Consider the following 17,782-nt stretch of genomic DNA (forward strand, 5'->3'; position numbering starts at 1 on the left):
TCTACTTACACTAGATTTACATGTACTCTGATAAAGTAATACTCGCAGCTGGCTAAAATAACTATTCCCCCCTTTCATTTTACTCTTACTTGTTGAATAAACTGACCAATAAATAAGTTCCGTATTAGCAACCTGACTTGACTACAAATTTTCCCCTGTCAATATATTCACGTAATCTATGTATATTATCACGATTCAGTTTTCAAGTATTGATAATATTTAAAATAAATATGAAACTATGAAATTGATAGGAGGTCTAGGACGTGATGCAAGCCTAGAGCGTGGCGCCAGGAGGGGCAAGGTTTTGGAGCAACATTTTAGGATGTCAGCTGATAGCTCTCAGGTTAGTAGGGTAGATAGATAGATAGACATATAGATAGTTAGAAAGATACATAGTATAATTATAATTGCTGGAAAAAAATCTATTGATATATAGATAAAAAATATAATTTAAATTGATTTAGGCACCCTAGCACATATTTTGATAGTTTTGAATTGAATTCTTCATCTAAATAGCCTAAACCCTCATCAGAACCAGTTCAAAGCTTATCCTGAAAACTTAATCTAAAATGAGATCTTTTCAGGATACATCAGAACGATAGATAGTGTTTGGCATTTTAAAAATATTGCTGTTTTTTTCAGGGTCCCGCCTATTTCAACCATCCCGCCCCTCCGTGCCACCCCCCACCACCTCCTAACAGTAAACCCCCACCCCCCGGCAGCCACCATTTACAAGCACCCCCACCTCCTTGTCATCCCCCACCCCCTCTCCCATCCACCACTTTTCATTCGAGGTAAGAGCTCTTATCATTATATTAGACTTCCTAGAGTTGTCCTATCAATTTCAAACATGGTATAATGATTCCTGTACGATATAGAAAGCGTAGCAGCACTATAATTGTTACCAGAATGTATTTATCTCCATTTAAAACATGCCAATTATAACAATTCTATCATCTGTTTTTTTATAAGGATGCCTTGGACAACAAGGTACAGTATCATAAGGGAGGCACTTCTATAATCCTATAATTGAAAGGATGTCCTTTTAAAATACAGTTTTGCATAGGCTTACAAATTAATGTTCTGACACTCTACAAGATTTAGTGTTCCTTTGTACTTCTTTCTGATTTTATATCTTTGCTTCTATTTGCTTCTGTAGATTAGAATTTGTTGTTAAAACATTTAAACACTCAACTTAATGAGTCAAACAATCAAAATTCACTACAGTCCCCAAAGTTTTTGAGTCAACGAATAAGAAAACGTAGGGGACTAGTATAATAAAGAACCCAATATCCCCTCCATCCCTCATAATATTATTATCAAATAAAGATGAATAAAAAATATATTTTTTTAGGTATAAATCTCCGTCTCCAGGTGACATGAATCAGCACAACCACCAACACAATAGCACACACCAAATGCAGCGCAACCACTATAGCTCTGGGGGTGGTGGCAACCCTGCCTATACTTCTGGGGGTGGTGGTGGCAACCCTGGAGATATTCATCGGCATTATTCATCCGGACACCCTGATTATAATCATCATTTTAACCATAATAAATATATCAATACTTCAGCTGCAGGTAAGAAGAACTGAATAGTTGATTGATTGATTGATAGATAGATTGATACACAGGCATTATTAATCATCCGGACACCCTGATTATAATCATTATTTCAACCATAATAAATATATCAATACTTCATCTACAGGTAAGGAGTTATTAGTTAATTGATTGGTTGATTGATAGATTGATTGATAGATTGATTGATATAAAGATTGATAGATAGAAAGATTGATTGCTTGATAATTTGATTGATTCTTCATCTGGACACCCTGAGTATAATCACCATTTCAACAATAATAAATCTATCAATACTTCATCACAAGGTAAGGATTCATTGATTGATAGATAGGGATATAGATAGATAGATAGATAGACAGGTATTATTCATCATCTGGACACCCTGATTATAATCATTATTTTAACCATAATAAATATATCAATACATCAGCTGCAGGCGAGTATTTATTGATATATAGATAGAGAGATAGAATTATTGATTGATTGATTGATATATTGATTGATAGATTGATAGATTGATAGATTGATTGATAGATTGATAGATTGATTGATAGATTGATTGATAGATTGATTGATAGATTGATTGATAGATTGATTGATAGATTGATTGATAGATTGATTGATAGATTAATTGATAGATTGATTGATTGATTGATAGATTGATTGATAGATTGATTGATAGATAGATTGATACACGGGTATTATTCATCATCCGGACACCCTGATTATAATCATCATTTTAACCATAATAAATATATCAATACATCAGCTGCAGGCGAGTATTTATTGATATATAGATAGAGAGATAGAATTATTGATTGATTGATTGATTGACAAATTGATTAAGGGAAGGTTGATTAATAGATTGATTGATTATAATTATCATTTCAACCATAATAAATATATCAATACTTCATCTACAGGTAAGGAATATAGGAAAAATAGGAAAAAAGTTTAATAATTCAAAGGAGTATTTTAACAAAAATGAATTTGGAAGTTTTAAACTATACACTTATTCGTGATGCAAAAGCATGCGAAAAAAAAGAAAAAATAATATTTTATTTCCAAATAAGTTGTCATTTATGTACCTAATTTCTTGTTATTGAATCTGTGGGCTTCAAATTTGGGGTATTGGGTCTACTTGAGGTAGTAAGATCGGTGTATTTCTTGCAGGCTTCCTTTAAAAGATTAATGAAGTAATAGAGAGTTTGATTATCAAATTAATTAAGAAAAGATAGATATATTAATTAAGATATGGATTTATATGTAAAACAATTGAATAATTTTTAGGTGGAGTGCATATGAGAGGTGGCACCAACATGAGTATGGCAGGTTCTACTCCCAGCAATGGAACAATAAGGAGGAGGGTTCAGTCTCCCAACAGAAGAGATTTCAAAGATTTTACCTCAATTAGAGATATCAGATCTCCTAACAGGTGGGCGATGCTAGAATCTGTACATAGTGCCCTAGGAAAATGGGGATAGATGTCACTGCTTTTTGCCTACCTATTCTATTGACGTCAAGAAATACCCTATACCTCATCTTTTTCTAGAGGGTTTTCTTTCCCTATTACTTTTCTGTTTCCCTCTCCTATGACGTCAATAGAATAGGTAGGCCAAAAGCTGTGACATTTATCCCCATTTCCCTAGGGCACTAATTACAGCTACGCAATGCTACTATATGATTAGTTTGTATTTAATGTAAAGTATAATCCTATTAGATAAAGTTGTAAGGTTTTTTTTATTTTATCAACATGGATCTAAAAGGATAAGACAATAGCTAATAAATTGATTTACAATGTACTTCCCCAATGATGATACACAAGATTACCCCTTCTGTAGATTTGAATTAATGGTTGAAAGTTTTGATCACTCAACTTAATGAATCAACCAATCAAAATTCACTAAAGTCCCCAAAGTTTTTAAGCCACCAACGAATAGGAAAATGTTGCTGTAAAACCTTGGGGACTAGTGTAATAAACTGCCCCCTCTGTTAATTTGTTTTAACAATTTTCAATCTATTTGGTCTCTTATAAACGTAAACTAAGCAAATAAAATTAAAATCAGGATTTAAAAAAAAGTAATTAAGATTATTTTTTTTAATTTGCTAACAATCAAACTTTTTTGTGGCTGACAAGTTTATTTGCAGTTCCTTGGGTACGTCACAGTATAACTACCCAAATTTTCTAAGGTATAATTCTGCTAAATTTCGCTTACAACTCTTAAAGGGATATTGCATCTGAAAGAAAAACTATTTTTCCTCTAACTGCTCTGCCAAAATGGGATATTATTATAATTTAAGCTCCAAAATAAATAATTATCATTATTGACTAGCTAAAATTTAGTATTAACAAATGCAATTTACTAAAGACTAAATGTTGTATTTTAATTTTGATTTAATTTAATTTTTTTCCCTGAATTTTGTGCAACTAAAGTTAGGTTTAATTATTTCTATATAATCCTTCAATTATAATAGTTCTAATGGAGCAATATCCCCATCAATGTTGAAACTGTATATGTGTTCTATTAGCTTCTTCATAATAATAATTTTAATACTTAATTTTTAAAATAATTTTACTATAACATTTGCTTTGATACCCTATAAACTGTTAAACTTGTTTGATATATAATAATCCAATTATGTATAGTCATCTTTTGTCTGAAGTTTAAGATTCCGACATTTGAATAGGTCCCGAGAAGGTTTTAGGCTATTTTCTCTACCCATCTATCAATTGAAATACATAGCCACTATTGGGGAGTCACTGGAGTCCTCTTGAGACACTAATGGGAAGGCAGGAGGGGGGAGAATGTCTACCCCCCACATTAAATATATGATCTAAACAGAAACAGAAATTAGGGGGGGAGGGGGGGTTGTAGGAAGGTATAATATTTTTGGGCGATTTTAATGGGATGCCGATGATAAACTTTGCCAAAATAGTTATAAACCTTCATTGGTTCACTGTGAAAAAAATGTGAATTACTAAGAATTGATATGAATAAGATTGTTTATTTTTGTTACAAGCAACACACTTTTTCTCGACCTGTAAACAATTTTAAAATATTTGTTTTAGTTTTAGCTTTATGAACTTTAAACTTCATATTTAGACTAGTGGCTACGCTCCTAGAGGTCTTTGGGGTACTGTAAAAGAGAACCATATCGGTTCAACGGTTAGCAAGATCCTTCGGTATAGACAGAAGAAAAAACACACAGAAATACTGTTGATTCTATATGAGTATTTATGCAATTAGGAAAGTGTTAATTTCTTTTTAAAGCCCATCCCTTATGCCAAGATGTGAAGCTATGTTATGTGATTAAAAGGTTTCAGGATAATTTAATCTAACAATATACACATATAAATTTACTGGGGGAAAACTACAACAACAACTACTACTACTGTAACCAGAGACGTCCAAGCTTTTAATTTTTAAAAATTTTTCAGGGGGATAAAATTAATATATTTTTTTTTAATTTTGAAGAAGGTCGTTGGTCGGAGGTGGTTTTTAAGTTTGAGGGGGGTAAACGACCCTTTAAACCTTTTGACATCTATGGCATGCAATAACCTGAAATCAAAAATAGCTGTGAAAGATTTTATAAGTAAATGTTAAAACTTAATTAATACATAATATATAGATATTGTAAATTTTTTTTAGGATTACGGGTAGAATGACAGATGAAGAAGAGGACTCAGGTATCTCTCTAGCTATTTATTTGATTATCTATTTATCCATCTTTGTATCTATCTATTCATTACTATTTTACATCTAGTTTTTCTATATTCATCCATCTTTCTTTCTAATCATCTATCAATCTATTTATCGATATAACTATACATCTTTCTATTTATCTAACTATCTATAGATCGATCAATCTATCTCACTAATTAACCTTCCATGAATCCATACATCTATCTATCTATACATTTATTTATACATCCTTAATTTGATTAGAGTGATAAATATTGCTTTAGAAGTCTGAAGAAAAATATTATTTTCATATATTCTTGCTTAATTGTCATAGAAATAGCCATTTCAAATCTTATACATCATTAGATTAAAGCGATAATTAAAGGACGGACTGTCTGACATAATATGGAAAAGCGGTCAGGGAGGGAGGAGATATTGGGATATTTTTTGCATTAGCCCTCAAAGTTTTGAAATAAAGTTTTATTATTCGTTGGCTCAACAACCCTTGGGACTTTTATTAAATTTTTATTAGTTGGTCCATGAGGTATGATAAACAGAACGTGAATTTTTTGGGATGTAAATCAATTTATTGGCTACTGTCTTATCTCTTTAGATCGCTAAAAAGCGGTGCAGTTTTTTTTACTATGCAAATAAAAGTTGTTTGTTGTCTTTCATTGACATTTTAAACTATGATTTGCATTTTAATATACATAGTACATACAGTTTGACTTTTGTAAAACTGTTGACTGTTTTTTTTTCATCATCCTTATAAAATAGTAACACTGAATCTGTGTCTGTCTGTAAAGAAAGATCTCGTTAACAGCTGAACAGATAGGGTTTTCCTTTTTGTTTCTAGTAAAACGTAATACAGCAAGGACTTTAGAACTATGGGAGTTTAAAGGATAAGACAATAGGTCAACAAAGTTATGAAATTTAGGGTACCAGTAAAGAATATCAAAGCTTCTCTGAGAGCAATGAACAATTAACTGTTTTAGATATATTAAGCAACCGACTTTAAAATTATGTTGTTCCTAGAAATAGTCTTAAACTGCATTTTGTTTATTTTCTTTAATGACTATTTTAAAAATTAAAGGTCATAAAGAAACATATACAATTATTTTCATAAGTATCGCAGCAACAATATTTGAACATATTCTTTTGAACCATGCTAAATTTAGAAAAAAAGGAAATTTCTAAAATTGCGTTCTTGAGTTCATCCCCCCTCCCTTTTTTTTTATAAATCTAAGATTACTTTTTAAAATTTATTACTTTAGGGTAGATAAAGTTAGGTTATATTGATTTCTTGGTAGCCCAATTTTAAACCTTTTCAAAAATGACATTGCTTTTGAATGTCACATTTAGAAGATAATCTTGAAATTTTTAATAAACCTTAATAACCTTAGGACAAACAGACGTATTGTATAGAGTAGCTGCGCTACTAAAACTGTCTTAGTCGGTGTCTAAAAGCATATTAATCAAATAAACTAAATGACAAACTTACATATTATAGTTATAGAGTAGCTTCGCTACTAAAACTGTCTTAGTAGGTGTCCAAAAGCATTTTAACAAAATAAACCCAATGACAAACTTACATATTGTAGTTATAGAGTAGCTTCGCTACTAAAAATGCCTTAGTAGGTGTCTATAAGCATTTTAACAAAATAAACCCAATGACAAACTTACATATTGTAGTTATAGAGTAGCTTCGCGACTAAAACTGTCTTAGTAGGTGTCTAAAAGCATTTTAACCTTTTTTTAACAAAGCATGCAAATTAAAAGTACACTTCTTAGCTTAAGAATAAAAATGATTCAAATGGTACCCAAAGTTCTATAAAGAACATGTTCTTTCATTCGATGGCTTAGAATCTTTGGGTACTTTTATTATATCTTTATTGGTTGGTAAAAACTAGCTATGCCTAAACTTTTTCATCAAAAATTAATTAGTGGTAATATAATTTATCATAATGGGTGGTGAACAGGCACTTGAGATGGTTTTAGGCTGCTTTACAAAGGGGTGGAGATGATTCTTCTGTATCATGAGGCAAAGCATTTTTTAAGAATAAAAGTAAATATTGGAGTTGCTTATGAGTGTTTAATTTTGAAGTTCAGACACCATAAACTATTTTAACAGTGGAGATACAGTGGGAACTTTAACACTTTCTTAGGTTTAATCTTTTGTAGACCTTTATAAATATCTATCTCAAATATTTAACTAAATGAATAGATGTTTTCATATACCCATTTATTCTTTTGTTCTTATATTTATTTATAATCTAATCTATCTATTTATTATTGTTTTTTTTTCTTCATTTTTTAACCTGTTAAAATACATATTAATGTACAAGGACGTCCAAGCTTCTTACTTTTTTTTGGGGGGGGGGGAGGGTGGAGGGCATAAAATCTGTTTGGGGGGGGGGGTGGGAGTTTACTCACCAACCCCCCCCCCCCCCTAAAATTCTTTACCTTCAAGGTATATGTAAATGGGTGGGGGGTAGATATCCTTTAACTCCGCCTATCTCTGACTATCTATCTTATTTATTACTCATCTACTTATCTACATCTATTATAGTATCTATTTATCTATCTATACAAATAGATAAATACATATATCTATCTATCTAGGTGCAGACTCTATGAATGAGCTGTCCAGTCATAGCTGCAGGTAAAATTTGTATTTTATTTAATAATAGAGCATAAGACTTTTTAAACAGTTGTAGAAAATGTTATATGTTTTCAATCAAAGTAGTCAAGCTTCCACGTTCCATTTTAGTCGTATAAATAAATTTTTTTTAACATTTTTTTGTTTTTTTGGGGGGAGGGGGGGAGGGAGGGATGTTGAAGGTACTCCCCACCCCAAAAAAATCCTCCCAGGGGTCTTTAGGAATCTTCACTGTAAATGAGAGCCACTTAGACACAAAGACAGTCTGTTACTTTTTAGATAAATTTCATTTTTTAGATCACCTGTTCATTCAAATCACTCATCACACATGGCTTTGGTTCCTTATGATCCTAGATCCTCTTGTAGATCTTGCTGTTCAGGTATCTATCTTTCTATCTTTCTATCTTTCTATCTATCTATCTATCTATATATCTAACCATCTATTTATTTAGCTGGTTGGCAGGGTCATATGTGTTCTTCCCCAATGTAACTTCCACAAAATATGCTTATCTTTTTATCTATCTATCTATCTAACTATTTACCCATCTATCTATCTATCTAACTATGTATCTAACTAACTATATATCTATTTATTTAGCTGGCTGGCAGGGTCATATGTGTTCTTCCCCAATGTACCTTCCTCAAAATATGCAGGTAAAACTTTTTTAAAAGTTATGTTTTAGTCATATTAAGTAACTCATAAATAACCACAAAAAGTTTATACCGTTGGGAATTCAAAATTGTAATTGGTAAAACTTTTTTAAAAGTTATGTTTTAGTCATATTAAGTAACTCATAAATAACCACAAAAAGTTTATACCGTTGGGAATTCAAAATTGTAATTGTAATTATTTTTAAAAATAATTTTTAATTCATGGAAACAGTCTGTTTTTACAGACCGCTAACCGTTATCATTCTCCTTTACAGTGATGCTTTTCTTATGCAATGGGAAGGTTTATAACTATTATAAGGGAGGGTACAGCCTTTTAAATAATATTTGCACATAGGAAAATATCCCACCATTTTTTACCTTTTTTTTAAAAACTAACATTGTCAGTAATGGTTCGACTACCCCCGACCCTCCCTACTTTTTCCTAGAGTTCTTAAGGGGCGTAGCCAATAGTATATAATATATAAATATATTTACAGGTTGCTCTTCCATCTTCTATAGAAGATAGATTGTTAGCACTAGAGGGAGATAAGGATCAGCTTCATTTACAGGTAGAGATTATATAAAATAACAGATTTGTAATTCATATACATCTATCTAATTATATACCTATCTATCTATTTTCTATCCTAGGTAGCCTTTTTATCAGACCAAATAACCAAAAGTATAAAATAAAAGATCTTGAAATATATCTATCTATCTAATTATATATTTATCTAATCTACCTATATCTATCTATCCTAGGTAGCCCTGCTATCGGATCAAATAGACAATCAGACAGATAAAATAACAGATTTGGAAGGCGCTTTGGACAGTAAAAAAGAATCTTTAAGGAAAGTCAAAATTAGTATTTAAAAATAATTAGATTAATACGATAATATCCATCAAGTCTTTCTCTATATCTCGGTATCTCACTCTCTTTCTATTTTTCTCTCTTTTTATCCTTTTCTCTCTTATCCATACAATTTCTGTTGTCTATTTGACGCTGTTTTGTCTTAAGAATTTAAGGTATTTTGTAATACAATATTGGGCCAATAAAGTTTGAAGCTATCTTTCTAAATGGCTGTATATGTAATTATCTATCTCTGTATATTTGTTTTTCTTGTTGCATCCTATTATAGTAGTTTTTTAGTCCATTAAGATCTCGCTAATCATAGAACATAGTGATTTCTTAATTTTATGTAGGTTTAGGGGTGGTTTTATGCTATTTAACTAAATTCCCTGATGCTATAGTCTTAGCTGCAATTTTAACCTTACAGCAAAGTCTTATTGGGTTTAATACATCTACCTGTTTATCTATCTATATAACTATATATCCATCTATCAACTATCATACTATTTGCTTTTTGAGTATTTTGTAATTTATAACTGGGTTAATGAAGTATGACGCTAATATGGAAAGACATTTCAAATTACTGGTCCTATAGTTGTTCTATACATTAGTATGACAGTATTATTACAGCCTATCTAGATGTTCTACTCTACTGTTATACTACTATTATAAGTGTTTTTAGAAATATGATTTTGTTACCGTTTCTGTAGCTGTTTAATATCATAGTATGACATAAAAATTACAGCCCAAAATAGCCTGAAATTTTACTGTTATTTATATAATTTATGAAACTGGCCAAGACATTTGAAATTCAAATTGCGTCATAAGGCCTGATTTTTAATTTCAATGATGTTCCAACATTTCAAAGTAATGGTTTTTTTCAATGCGTAAAAAATACTTCTGTTTTTAAAAACCCATTTATATAAATTGATATTTAAATGAATGGCTCTATCAATGACTCCATGTAAATAAACCTAGGGATGGAGGGGACATTTGGCTGTAAATTAAATTAGTACCCGAAGTTTTGCATTATCTTATTCTCTTACTTACAACTTTGGGCACTCTTATTGAAGTTTTTTTGCTTCCAAATTAGTTTTGTTAAAACTTTTTCAACAAAATTTTTAATCTACATCTGTTTATCGTCCATTGTCTTATCCCTTAAGATCCCTGAGATTAGAATAAAAAATATAGAAATACTTATCTACTAAGAAAGTTTTACCAACAATTAAGATTACGAATATTGGTGAGCTTATGTTTGGTATTTTTTGCAAATTTTTTTTATGTCTCTAAATTAATAATATATATTTTTTATAACCTAATAAAAACCTAAATATATGATCTTCATAATATTCAAATTTGACTTGCTATGACTGCAGAAAAACTGAAGATGCCTTACAACGAGAAATTTTAAACAGGTAAAATATTTATTTTAAACTTCTTTTACTCAGGAAACATTGAAATAAAAATTACACCGTTACCCAAACCAGGTTTTCTATTTGGTGGATTAAAAAGTTTGGGTATGTTAATGGAATTGTGATTGATTGGTTCTATACTAGTAGTGTCCTAACTTTTCAACAAATATTTCTCATATATAGAAGGGTTAATTTTGTTTCACATCATATGTGGATGTACATCAATTTATTATCCATGGCCTTATTCCTTAAGATCCCCAGACCTTAAGGCAAGAGGGGACATTGGTCCCAAAGTTTTATAAACCAGTTTTGACTTAACAAAGATGACAACATCCATAAAAGCGAAGCACTGAAACGGTGGACAAACAGACATTAACACTTGTATAGTGTCAGAACTGAATAATCATAATATAAATGTATAAGAGTCAAAGCAAAAATGTAAGTAAATTTGTTGAAAAACTGCTTGATTCAGGATAATGTTTATGGACATACTTACATTTTTAGGGCTTGATTTTAGAGTTGCTTCGCTTATTACATTATACTTTGTTGTTCCAGGAATCAATATACCAAAAATCAGATCAATCAGATGATTAGTTCACATAAAAATTTGTTGTTAAAAAAAGTAAAAAAATCAACATGTTTAAAATGGACGTACGGACATTTTGGTAATGATTATAGAGTTGCTACGCTTTCTAAATCGTACCTAACTACTAAAGGAATCACCATGCAAAATTTGAAATCGATAGGACAATTCTAACATGCCTAAATTAATGAAAAAAGCTATCCGTTACGGACGGACGGACGGACGGACCGACCCTACTTATAGAAAAGCTTCGCTTTTAAAAACTTTTGGTAATTTTACTAAATCATAATTGGGTAGTACGCATATTTCATCCAATAATCATAATTTGCATAAGGGTTAATGTATAATTGAGAATGTTAATAAATTTATCATCAATTGTCTTATCCATTAAGATCCTACACTTTAAATATGTGTTTTCCCAGTATGGCATCAAAACCAATTGATATCCGCTGGATTAGAGCCAGTTCTCAGCCATACTGAAAAATCATATATAGCATCGTATTACAGACAATTTTCTACAAATATTAAAATAAAAATCATATAATTGATACTAGTTTTGTTACACAGGCCTTCGGCCCCTTGGGGCTTGCAAAACTGGTTTAAATCATATATTTTTTTATTTTAATATCCGCGGCAAGCTGTCTATAAAATACGATAAATAATCATTATTTTAGATCGTCCTTGGAAACCCAAAAATTGGAACTGATGAGCGAAATTTCTTCTTTGAAGCTAAGACAAACTTCTTGTGAGAGAGAAAATATTGAATTAAGGTATTTATCTATCTATCTATCTATTTATCACTTTACCTTTCTTTGAAGCTAAGACAAACTTCTTGTGAACGAGAAAATATTGAATTAAGGTATTTATCTATCTATCTATCTATTCATCACTTTACTTTTCTTTGAAGCTAAGACAAACTTCTTGTGAACGTGAAAATATTGAATTAAGATATTTATCTATCTATCTATCTATTCATCACTTTACCTTTCTTTGAAGCTAAGACAAACTTCTTGTGAACGAGAAAATATTGAACTAAGGTATTTATCTATTTATCTATCTATTCATCACTTTACCTTTCTTTGAAGCTAAGACAAACTTCTTGTGAACGTGAAAATATTGAATTAAGGTATTTATCTATCTATTCGTATATCTTTCCTTGTGTTTATCTATCTATCTGTTCATCACTTTACCTTTCTTTGAAGCTAAGACAAACTTCTTGTGAACAAGAAAATATTGAATTAAGGTATTAATCTATCTATTCGTTCATCTTTCTTTGTGGCTATCTATCTATCTATCTGTTCATCTAGATCTATCTATTCATTCATCCATCAAAATATCTATCTTTGAAATTGAGACAAACTTCTTGTGAACGTGAAAATATTGAATTAAGGTATTAATCTATCTATTTATCAATCCATCTATCTATCTATCTATCTATCCATCCATCAAAATATCTATCTTTGAAGTTAAGAAAAACTTCTTGTGAACGTGAAAATATTGAATGAAGTTATTTGTATATATCTCTGTTTACCTGTCTATCTATCTATCTCTTTATTTATCTCTTTATCTATTTAGCTATCCATCTATCTGTCTATCTATAATCTATCTAACTTTCTATCTATCTATAAATCTTTTTCTCTATATTAAAATATTTTAACACTAAACATAATACAAGAGCTATCTGTTAATATTAAGTTATCCGTATAGTATTTTAAACTTTAAACTATTTATGTAGATAGCAAAGCTAATCAATAACTTGTAAGTCTGAATGACAACTACTCTATAGATTGGATATAATGTCTCTCTATAATATAGCTTAGTTAGGTTTTTAATTTGTACATTTATGTTTTAACAACTACTAAACCGATTGAGTTCTACATTTTAGGGAATCTCTACATGGGATAGTTTTATGCTGTTTTTTTAGATCTTTGTCTTGGGTTTGTATTAAGTTATCCGTATAGCAATCTAAATGAAAGTATGCATGAAACTACTATAAAAAAAACTGCATTTCACAAGCAGAGAAAGCGAAAAAAGTATAAAATAAAAAAAACAAGGATTAAAAAGATTAAAAGAAATCAACATATTAATATCATCTTTTATTCGCCGGCCACAAAATTCAATTACATTAGGGATAATTTGGTTTATCATTATTGGGGGTATAATTAATATATTGTACATTGTCTAAGCCCACACAAAATAAAAGACGGTAATATCCTTAAAAGCGTTTTAAACTGACAAAGAGTGATATGGAGTAAATGCTTATTGCTCAAGATATTTTACAATCCAAGTAAATCCCAATCTCCCCTATATATCATCCGTACAGACAAGCAGACAAAGTGAGTTACACTGTAGCTTCGTTATTAAAAAGCACTTTTGCGTCATTTGGGGTTTAAGTTACATTCATGTTTTACTCATGAATCAAAGAATAAGACAATTTATTTTAAATATATTTTTTTTCTTTTCTATAACTGTTATAATTTTGATATATTATTTTGAATCTTTATGTGGATAAAAACATTTATTTAATTTTAAACCTTACATAATAATGATTTAAAACTTGTATTAAAAAGATAGGGATTGCAGACAAATAGCCTAAAACTATCCCAACACTTAACTATAAGAATAAGATAACCTTTAACCATCATAAAATCAATCGGTTCTGCAATTATTGAAATCTTGTATTACAAAAAACCTTACTACTTTTTCGTTGTATCCTAATTTCTGAGTTTTGTAGTAATTAAATTAAAGCAAGTGTATAGTGCTTTAATAAAGTGTTCTTACATTCATGAAAATATATATTTTTCAAAGATGGTTTCTAAGTCGCTTAATATCCGCTGGTTCTTAGCCATACTGAAATATCATTTTTAACATCGTATAACAGACAATTTTTCACATTTAACAAAATTGAATTAACATAACTGTTTTAATCTTTTTTTGATTTTTAATCTTATACATCCATTAAAAGTAAAACACTATAAAAAGAAAACATAACATCCCTTATATACACTTTCTACCAACAATGTGAGGAGATTGTTCTCCTTGGTCTAATTGAGGAATGGCTATGTAGACTTTGTTATATCTATTGTACTGAAGTACAGAAAGACCCAAATATAGAGTAGCTGCGCTACTTATATTATTTTTGCTAAAATGTATGTACGTCCAAATGAAACACAAGGCGGTCACTTTGAACATTTTATTGTTGTGCATTTTTTGACACCGAACACTTTTAGGGACTTGTAATCTAAATATTAATTATAAGGACGTCCAATCTTTTTATTTTGAAGGGGTTAAAAATAGGGGTATGTGAGTTTTACCCCTACCAATGTTATTTGTTAAAAATGTATCTTTTCCCAAAGTTATTGTTCGGGGGGAATCTGCCCTTGTGTTTTAGACTTCAGAAAGACATGTGATTTTAAAAATTCAAATATATTTTATCTACTAATACAGATTTTTTTACATAAAGCTTAGCATTGAATATTATGAAACATCAAATTCAAATTCAAATATTTATTGAGACAAAACAACATATACATTTAATATTCAACATTCATAAATGATAATTACATTGCATTAGGAATTTATTAATAACTATTTTTTGTAAACAATGAATACTATAGGGTTAACACAATATAATACCAGTATCCAAGGACTGAAAAACGCCTAAGTGCGGTGATAAAATAAAACAAACCTTATTTAAAACAATGATTTAGGCGAAGACTGCAGAAACTTACAGATCCTGGATTTGATGGAACCCGTAGCCTTCCTAGAAGACCTTCATATAAGTAAGCATTTAAAATCTTTAAATAATGATTCTTAAATTTCAAAAAGGCCTTTTTTTAGCGCTGTAAAGAGTCATGCGTGACGTCATAAAAAACATCTAAATCCATGTCTTTTTTAGGGGTTTCATTTCACACTTCTCCTCTCATTTTAGACGTATTTTTATGATTTCACACCTGACACTTTCCAGCACTTCCCTTTTATTAAAGAAATTTTGTTTTTTTAAATATCTAATTCATAATTACTATCTTGACTAATAGTAATTTGATATACATACATAGAATATATAGATTTTTTAAATAAAGAATTTGTAATGATTGTTAAAACAGATTTTTTCAATAAAATTGATTTTATTGGCATAGGGATGATTTGTTCACCCCCCTTCCTTGGCAGCCCTCAGTCTTCAAACCTGCACATCTTATGGATAGGTAAGTTAGTTAGATGGATGGATAGATAGATAGATATATAGATAGATAAATAGATAGATAGGTAGATAGATAGATAGATAGATAGATAGATAGATAGATAGATAGATAGATAGATAGATAGATAGATAGATAGATAGATAGATAGATAGATAGATAGATAGATAGATAGATAGATAGATAGATAGATAGATAGATAGATAGATAGATAGATAGACAGATAGATAGATAGATAGATAGATAGATAGATAGATAGATAGATAGATAGATAGATAGATAGATAGATAGATAGATAGATAGATAGGTAATCTTGTTTATTATCATTATCTATTTTAGTGAGAAAGAATCAACACCAACTAAGGGAGACTCAAAAACTTCTTTCTTTAGAAGATCTAACAGTATTAGGTAAGCCATTCTAAAGATTTTAATCTACAAAAACTTCTTTCTTTAGAAGATCTAACAGTATTAGGTAAGCCATTCTAAAGATTTTAATCTACAAAAACTTCTTTCTTTAGAAGATCTAACAGTATTAGGTAAGCCATTCTAAAGATTTTAATCTACAAAAACATCTTTCTTTAGAAGATCTAACAGTATTAGGTAAGTCATTCTAAAGATTTTAATCTACAAAAACTTCTTTCTTTAGAAGATCTAACAGTATTAGGTAAGTTATTCAGGAGATTTTAATCTGCAGAATAGTATATTATTGTGTAAAGTAGTGAGGTTTTGTCCCTTAAGAGCAAGGTAACCACTTATCTGATTCAGTTTTACAATTTGAGGAAGCTTCTTATAGATTCCTAAATGTCTACAGTTGGTTTAAGATATTTTTGGTTAAAGTTTCCATATTCAATTTAGGTAAGCTTAACATAAGTCAATGGATCGTTTTAGGCTAATTCATTTCTGGACCCAAGGAATGGGATGGTTTTAGGATATTTTTATGGTTTATCTTAACTACCTCTTTCATACAGAGCTTTTAGATTCAACTTTTTCTTAAAGTAATAAAAAACAGACAATTATGATAGTTTAGTACCACATTGAAATGTTTTTCAAATCACAAAATTATAGTTTTATAATGTATTTATCTAATATTTTCTCTATGGCAACTTTTTTTTGGAAACTTACTGTATGTATATCTTATTTAAAATACTTTTGAAAGCTAACCTTTTAAATTGATTTACTTTTCAGGCATAAATCTGTTCCTAACAGTCGTACAAGAGATCTCAGTATTGATAGAGCGGGTGATAGCGACCAGGTAGATAGATAGATAAATAGTCAGATAGATAGATAGATAGATAGATACATAGATAGATAGTTAGAGAGATAGTTAGATAAATAGATAGATAGGTATACATGGAACAGTCTTCCACGAGATCTTAGTATTGATAGAGCCGGTGAAAGCGACCAGGTAGATAGATAGATAGATAAACAACAATAAAACTTTAAAAAAACATTAAGTTATAATTCTAATATATTAATTTTGATTAAAAGTCATCAACTAAAAATTATTTTTTTGTTTTGTTTTAGAATCCTATAGCAACCAAGCCCAAAGGGTTAAAGAAGATATTAAGCAGGATGCGAAGAGCCCACTCCGGTCATATTCCTCAAGAAATCATTTCTGATCAGGACAAAGAGCATAGAGCCAGTACAGGTAGATAGATAGATAGATAAACATAGATGGACAGATAGATAGATAGAGATGGATAGATAATAGAGAGATTAGCATGATTATTTAAATAAATTAAAAGATGCAAAGAGCCAACTCCGGTCATATTCTGCAAGAAATCATTTCTGATCAGGACAAAGAGCATAGAGCCAGTACAGGTAGATAGATAGATAGACATAGATTGATAAATAGAAAGATAGAGATGGATAGATAATATAGAGATTAGCATGATTATTTAAATAAATTAAAAGATGCAAAGAGCCAACTCCGGTCATATTCCGCAAGAAATCATTTCTGATCAGGACAAAGAGCATAGGGCCAGTACAGGTAGATAGACAGATAGATAGATATATCTGGTTAGATAGATAGAAATAGATGAATAGTTAGACATAATCCATAAATAGGTAATAAAATAGTGAGTAATAGATTAAAAGATGCAAAGAGCTCACTCCGGTCAGATTATACAAGATTTTTTTTTCTGATCAGATAAAGAGCAAA

The 17,782-nt window shown here is 30.1% G+C and overlaps 1 protein-coding gene across 1 annotated transcript in view; it reads left to right on the forward strand.

Annotated features, from left to right (window-relative positions):
• Positions 1-238: 238 nt before the first annotated feature.
• LOC145314989 (uncharacterized) overlaps positions 239-17,782 on the forward strand; it is a 28,018-nt gene continuing 10,474 nt past the window's right edge. The window contains exons 1-17 of the mRNA XM_080155058.1: positions 239-343; positions 643-794; positions 1,355-1,581; positions 2,875-3,019; positions 5,235-5,272; positions 7,890-7,929; positions 8,224-8,306; positions 8,525-8,580; positions 9,075-9,146; positions 9,340-9,426; positions 10,802-10,842; positions 12,097-12,192; positions 15,133-15,204; positions 15,562-15,627; positions 15,961-16,029; positions 16,807-16,873; positions 17,146-17,269. Of these exons, the coding sequence (XP_080011184.1) occupies positions 239-343; positions 643-794; positions 1,355-1,581; positions 2,875-3,019; positions 5,235-5,272; positions 7,890-7,929; positions 8,224-8,306; positions 8,525-8,580; positions 9,075-9,146; positions 9,340-9,426; positions 10,802-10,842; positions 12,097-12,192; positions 15,133-15,204; positions 15,562-15,627; positions 15,961-16,029; positions 16,807-16,873; positions 17,146-17,269 (1,540 nt within the window). The remainder of the gene's footprint in view (positions 344-642; positions 795-1,354; positions 1,582-2,874; positions 3,020-5,234; positions 5,273-7,889; positions 7,930-8,223; positions 8,307-8,524; positions 8,581-9,074; positions 9,147-9,339; positions 9,427-10,801; positions 10,843-12,096; positions 12,193-15,132; positions 15,205-15,561; positions 15,628-15,960; positions 16,030-16,806; positions 16,874-17,145; positions 17,270-17,782) is intronic.

Source organism: Acartia tonsa, chromosome 3, assembly GCF_053477335.1.
Source record: "Acartia tonsa isolate MP-2025a chromosome 3, ASM5347733v1, whole genome shotgun sequence".
In the NCBI taxonomy this organism is placed as follows: Eukaryota; Metazoa; Arthropoda; class Copepoda; order Calanoida; family Acartiidae; genus Acartia; species Acartia tonsa.